Source organism: Arachis duranensis, chromosome 8 (genome assembly GCF_000817695.3).
Source record: "Arachis duranensis cultivar V14167 chromosome 8, aradu.V14167.gnm2.J7QH, whole genome shotgun sequence".
Classification (NCBI taxonomy): domain Eukaryota; kingdom Viridiplantae; phylum Streptophyta; class Magnoliopsida; order Fabales; family Fabaceae; genus Arachis; species Arachis duranensis.
Window position 1 is genome coordinate 928,340 of NC_029779.3, and position 7,371 is coordinate 935,710.

The 7,371-nt window shown below is 33.3% G+C and overlaps 1 protein-coding gene across 1 annotated transcript; it reads right to left on the reverse strand.

Moving 5' to 3' along the window:
* Nucleotides 1–403: 403 nt before the first annotated feature.
* On the reverse strand, nucleotides 404–3,331 carry LOC107460083 (bifunctional nuclease 1). Its single transcript, XM_021128460.2, is given in 11 exon segments — nucleotides 404–591; nucleotides 667–721; nucleotides 927–1,018; nucleotides 1,176–1,294; nucleotides 1,611–1,715; nucleotides 1,747–1,782; nucleotides 1,888–1,944; nucleotides 2,077–2,126; nucleotides 2,250–2,420; nucleotides 2,529–2,860; nucleotides 2,970–3,331. Coding segments are annotated over 10 exon segments (1,002 nt in total). The 5' UTR covers nucleotides 2,830–2,860; nucleotides 2,970–3,331; the 3' UTR covers nucleotides 404–575.
* Between the last annotated feature and the right edge of the window lie 4,040 nt (nucleotides 3,332–7,371).

Genomic DNA, 7,371 nt, shown 5'->3' on the forward strand with positions numbered 1-7,371 from the left:
GGCTGACCATCTCTTTGTTATGATTATTTCATTAATAAAGACAAAGGATAGTCAATATAAAAATAATGTATAACTATGCACTTTTTTAATTGTCATTGCTCAAAATTAAATAGCTTTTGATATGGTTTTAATTTCAATTATTCGTGCATTTTCCTTGATTTTCGAGATCGTACTTTAATGTCTCAGATTCCGAGTTAAAAGGGACGATCTTCCGAGTGACAGATCATTTGATTGCTTTATGGACCTTAGGCTTAGTACAGAACAATCATATATTAATATTAGTTATTCATTGAGTTACCATTTAAAGTTTGAATAATCACTAAAAGTAGTACTTGGGTTACTCATAGTGGCAATTGTCCACAAATCACAATACATACTAACAGCTCATAACGATTGACACAAGTAGCGATGAAGTTCTGATGTTGCATTAACATTAATGTTTATTATTTATATATATAGTATGTACAAATATTTACAAAGATATTAAACTTGTGTCGGCAGAAGATTGGATAGGTACTTCAACCACGTGCTCTATCAATTGCATTGCCATTCTAATGTTGGATTGAATATACAATTTAAAGTGTCCAGGATCTGCAACAAAACAAGTTAGTCAACGTATATCAGAGGTTGCCAACATATATATGTCACATGAAATAAGTTTCATACCTTTTATTTGTGTTTTTCCCAGCCCTAAGTTGATTAAGTTTGTCCCTCCATAAAGCTGCAGTTGCACCAGAAACATGAAATGTAATAGTAGAAACATTAGAGTGAGTATAACCACCAGCCGTTGTACATAAAGAAATGTGACCTTGTCAATCTGATGCATGTAGTGTACCAAGGCAAAATCACCTAACTATAGAACCTAACTGGATTCACAGAGCATTTTAAACTTTAGGGATACAGAAATAATGAGACCAGACATTTACCAGCATCCTGATAGCGCTCTTCAACAACAGCTTTCAACATGTTGTGCAAAAGATTGAATTCTTTGGTTTCAGTACAAGGCTTACCACTTGGCCTGCAATTATGTTGCTTTTAGTTAATACTTGTCTTCCATAATGGAGTGTGTGTTAGAAATGTGAACTATTTTAAGGTTTCTTGACAGAAATTCTGCATATTATAGACAAGTCATAATGCCCAATTTTCCTTATAATGAATCATCTTCAAAAACCTACCGGTCCAGTTCAGTAAACAATGGGCCATCTGAACCAGGGGATTGTGTTGATAGTTTGCCTGATTCGATTACTCTCATCCCATCACTGTATGCCAAGTACTTGTTGACTTGTATTGGCACCTACAATATTTATGGAATGGTGAAATCTCTAAAATAAGTTTAAATAAGGCACAAACTAATATAACTTTTAACAGTTCCAGGTTTAACAATGGGCAGCGTGTACCACTTCACTCTAACAGCAAATCCTGGTCATATGAAACTTGGTTCAACAACTATGCTACTTTCAGAAATAAAATTTTCAACCTTTCCAGAAAGATACTAAGTTTTTCACACATCAGCCAAGGCAAAAAAATGAACTACATGAAGCAATGCTTAGGAGAATACCGAATGTTACAGATGATGATTTATTCATATGATTAAATTTATAAACATTTACCTTGCATCTCACAGCAATGTTGATAGCATCTGAAGGTCGAAGGTCAAAGCTCATACATTCTGAATCATTTCCAACCTATACCAAATATAAGTCATATTGTCATGCAATACTTTCAGGTGGATGTATTCCCCCTCTCCTCATGAACTCTCTTAGTAACTCTAACAGCTCTAACCTGCATTAAGCAAAAAATTATACTTCGTGAGAACCTGATGAAAATATCATAATATAACCAGATTAGAATTTAAGAATGAGAGACAGAGTACAAAGACAATCATACTTCGTATCCCATCTTGTCAATCATCTCCTTCACTACTTGATATAAAGTAGGTCTAGCCTGAAAAACCAACCAAAGAACCAGTATGAATGCGTATATATCACATACAAGCAAAATGTTGGTTAATAACACATCATGAACAAGTATCGGATAGAGGCAAAGTAACAAATATAACTGACAAAGACGACATACTATATGAACATTGCGTAAGGCTGCCATTAGCAAGACACTTGGCATCTCCACTGCAAACAAAGATGTACCATACAACACATTTACAATGGGATAGACATCAAATCATCGAGAATCAAGAAATAAGCGTATATGACACAATAGACACATAAGATCATAAGGAGTAAGAGGCATACAAACAATAATAGGAAGAAGTAAACCAGTCCCATCCTCCATCTTCAACACAATAGCAGGATGAGGGGCATAATCTGGAAGAAGCCCTCCATGAGGACTGTTATGGATGCATCTTAAGTGCCTACCATCCCTCATTTTGATCATGAAACCATCTGCTCCACTCCTCACCTCAACTACACACAAAATTCACAGAACAAATCTATTTCACAAAAGCAAAACAAGAAACAATGTTTGACCACACAACGCATCATCATATATTGAATCAGCTAAGCTGAACATACCAGCTTCAACCACGCTAGAGTTAACATAATCTTCATCCTTTTCATCAAAATTCTCAGCCGTACTTCCGCTCCCATTTGAAGGTGAGTTGAAACTGCAATGCACAGTCTTGCTCTTGCACTTTCGCATGTTTATATGGAAAGAAAGAACAGTGGCCTTATCTCTGCTACACCTGAGTCCCCAAAATTCAGTTCGAATACACTTAGCCTTCATTGGTCCAATTAAAGGAACACTGCAGAGCCCTGCTACTTTGGCACGAACAGTGGGGATCACAACCGGTCCCTTCAGATTCAAAGAACCCATTCTACCTTTATAATATATATATTCTCACAACCTTCACCAAAAAATTCACAAACTTTTTTAGCCATCGTGATCTAAAACTTGCATAACCCGTTTATAAGCATGTTGAATGATTATTAATTAAATTTAAAAGCAAAACGCACCTCGAACTCGAAGTCTGAAGTGTGAAAGCTTTAGGATCAGACGATGATCCAGTCACCGATCAACGCAAGAAGAATGAAGAATCAGGTTAAATAGGTTTGTGAATTCAGAAGGGGAAATTAATTATATGTGTATTATTGGTACATGTCTGATCAGATCAAGGTGGAAAGTGAAAAGACGAATTGAGATCTGAGAGTGAAAAGAAGGAAAGGAATTGAATTGAATCGAATTGAAGTGATGAATAGGGCTCAGAAAAAAGGGGGATATAAGAGAGGATAAGAGATTCTTCTTCGTGTGTGTTGAGGGAGAGTGAGAGAAGGATCCCAAATCAATAATCAATAAATAAATCTTACTAAGCAAGCATGGATCCACCGCATGCATCAGCTTCAGCATCATCTCATAGTAAAATATGAAATCACTATTCTACCCTCCTACGTCCTTTTCCTCTCTCTCTCTCTTAAGTCTTAACTGAACTGGGTTTCTTGTCTTCTAGTAGTTCGCGCCAACCTCGATTTTATTTTTCAATTTGCTTTTACGGATAAAATTTTACATTATGGGAATGATTGGATAGCAATAAAGGCTAATTTTTTTTATATTGGTTAAATAGATGTGTAACACATTGTTATTGGAAAATTAGGTATTTTTTTTCATATGGTGTTTTATTCAAATCGGACGGTCCGATTTGTTTGATGAAAAAAATAAATTACAACTCGAAAGGTCCGATTTGCTTAAAGAAAAAATTAAACTCTAAATTAGATGGTACGATTTGTATTTTTTATTTTTTTTATTTGTTAAAATAAAAATCGGACTGTCCGATTTTAACATTAAAATTTTTTTTATTTTTGAAATCACAAATCGGACCGTCCGATTTGTGATTGTTTGTTTAAAAAATAAAACAATGCAAACAAATCGGTGCATCCAATTTGTGTCATCCTATAGCCAAATAAAACACTCCTCTGCTCACATCATATTGATATATACCTTTCTCTCTCCCACACCGAAAATCAAAAGCGCAATAAATGGTTTATGTATGAATAATTTTAACGTGAAATAAAAGATATGTGATTATTTTAATATTTTATATTATAGCGATAGTATAAAATGTTATTAATATTTTATAATAAAAAAATTTAATTATAAAGAGATAAAACGTTATTAATTGAGTTTAAAAAACAATAATATTAATATTATTTTTTATGATGATAAATATATATTTAGTTGAGTTTAAAAGTTCAAATTTTAATTTAATGGATGTATTATTGTGAAGATCCAATTTAATAATTTAATGGCATAAATATAGCCATTATTAGTGCTATTAGTGCATCTCAGTTTTGGTATAGATTAATAACTTGGACTAAACTTCTATCACACCAAATAAACCTCATGAAAGTCATTCATTGATGATATGTGGGGCAGCTGCACCATTTCGGATATAGATTACAAAAATCAAGAGTCTTTTCATCTTTGGTACCAACGTTATTATCAAATAGGATGAAGGAAAAAGAATAATTTTTTGGAGTAATGGTGTTAATTTGGTGAGTATAACCAAAAATAAGGTACTACTAATAAAAAGTTAAAAAAGGAATAGCAAGAACATTATATTTTTATCTATGATCCTCTATTGCTGCAATATTATTTCCGTGTCATTTTGGACCACCTCTATTATTTCTTTCTGTTGCTATAATGCTATCACATTTTCAGTTTTTGAAGTTCAGAAATTGTCACAAAAGGCAGTTTAAGTTTTTGGAAGTAATATACTTATACAAAAAGGACATTTAGTTAAAAGTCGAAGACAGAGTGAAAGCACAAAAGTTAGTTTTTTTAGAGCATTCTTACTACATTTATGTTTTTTTTTTTTATTTTGTTCATTAAATATGTTTTTTTTAATTTATTTTTGTTTTTATGGAAAAAAGCAAATATGTGAAGTATTATAAAAAGTCATTGATAAAATAGACGGAAAAAAATACATTTAGAAAAAAAGTCACTAAATATGTTAGTTTTTTTGATGTATTTTTTATTTTGTCATGAGTCTGAGAGATTCTCTATGTTAAGTTGGGAGAGAACTTAGTATTAAAATCTAAACTAGATAGCTTAGTAGTTACAAGCTTGATTAGAAGCTTGTGTGTTCCTTAATAGGATTAGAAAGAATCCTACAGAATTGGTGCATGTAATTTTAAAAAATTATAGTAAAAATTCTATCATTATTGTGGTGGAGATTGAAAGTAGGTCACACTGTACTATCTGATTGAACTAGAATATATGGTGGTGCAAGTTTTTTCTTCCACGCTTTGTTTTTTACTCGGTTTTTATGAGATAAAAATAAAATGTCACCTGTATAATCAGTTTAGTAGATATTGCAGCATCTAAGATTTCAATATGTTTTTGTGACTAAATTAAAAAGCGGTCCTAGATTCAACTTTCATTCTCTAAGCTATTGATAACCTTAATTACAATTTGTAAAAAATATTATTTTAATAATTTTAGTTATCATGTACTCTAAGGGCACACTTTTTTAAAAAATATATATATATTCAATGTATTTGAAAATGTAAAAATATTTATCTTTTCAATAAGTTTTAATAAATTTTTTCTTTTTATAGTATCTTTAAAATGTGTCATTAGGACATCTGTTAACAAAATCTTATTTTAATATGAAAAGATAAAATATCAATGAGATTAGCATTATAAGAAAAATGTCGAGTATTGTCGGATTTAACGTTGTACATTAGCATCGGCTTTACCGATAGATTCACTGACGATTTTGGTGTGGCATTCGTCATGTCAAATAATTACCGTGCAAATTTTTGTAGCGAATTTACCGTCGAAAACATTTGACAGTAGACACTTATAGTGAAACGCTGCGTTTTGGTGACTAGTAATGGGTTACTGTCGAATTTATCGCCGGTAAATCCGACAGTAATGAGCCCTAAAATTCAAAGCACGAATCCTCACCTCCTTCAATTTGAAATCCACTCACACACTCTCTCTCTCTAACCTCTCTTCTCCCTTTCTCTCTCTAACCACCTCCTCTCCCCGCTGCACCGTCAACCACACCACCGCCTGCCCTTCTTACCGCCGTCTCCTCACACTGAGCTTGGTAACGTCTCCATTGTAGCCGCCGTTGCAAATCCTAGCCTCTATTGCAGCCGCCGTTCTTCACGTTGCCAGCTTTGTCATCCGCTGTCAGGTCCAGCTTCGTCGTCGTTTTCCAAGTCTAGGTTAGTTAATTTTTTCTTGCTTAAGTTTTGTTCCGTTTTTAACCTTTTTTCATAAAAAAAATATGATTTTGTTAACTTGGTTTATTTGTCATGTGTTCAGAATGATTTAACTAAAAATAATTAGTTAATTTTATGTGTGTGCTATGAGCTCTGATCTCTTATGATGCTATGTATGTAATGTAATTGACTAATTGTATGCTTATTAATTTATGATGAGACTTGGATATGTTAAATTGTTAAACGGAAGACTTAAATTTATTGAATGAAAAGCTTGCTAATAATTATTGATTTAGTTATGTTGCTGACTATTGATTATAGTACTATCAATTAGACTGAATTAATTTTCTTATTAAAAGAGGTTATGTCCTGTTCTTATTTCCACTCTTAAAAATCAACATTTCAAGCTACCTATGGCTTTTATGTCTATTTTTATTCTTAGTTTTGTTTGAAAGATAACTAACAAATTGGATTGTTCATTTAAAAAAGAAAAGCATATTCGATTGTTAAGGTGATTTGATGACAAGTCATCATATACCCATTTTTCAAGCTAATTTCATTTGTTTTGTTAGTCTTTATGCACTTTCTTGCTTCTTAAGTAAGTGATTTGGAGTGAAAATGCACAACTTCTTTAAATCAAGCAACCACCATGAAATTAATGTTAATTCATGAGGTTTAAGCTAATTTTAATTGAATTTTAATTGATTTATAAGCCTTATGAATTTAGTGATACTTGGAGTGGTTGTTTTGGTTTATTTCAGGTGAAGAAAAGAATAAAAGAGAAAAGTGTGGCCTAAGAAAGCGTGACCCAAGGAGAAGGAAGCGTGGTCAAAGGAAGGAAAAGTGTGCCGCATACAATGGGGGAGGCAAGCATTGCCCTCCACAAGGGCACACTGCCCTCTAGGAGGGCAACATAAGGGAACCAAGCATGAAAGGCAACTCTGCCCTGCCCACTACAAGGGCAGAGCACAAATTGGTGCCTTGGAATCAAGAGGAATAAAATGTTGCCCTGCCCTCCACAAGGGCAGTATCGGGCTCACCAAGGAAGAAAATCAAAGGAAAAATGCCTATGATGCTTGCCACAATAGTTGAACACGGGACCATGAGGAAGCAAGGAACTAAGTTCCATTACCGTGCCAAGAAACCAAGGAAAATGAATGAGCGTGTGTTTCGGCCATGATTCGAACCT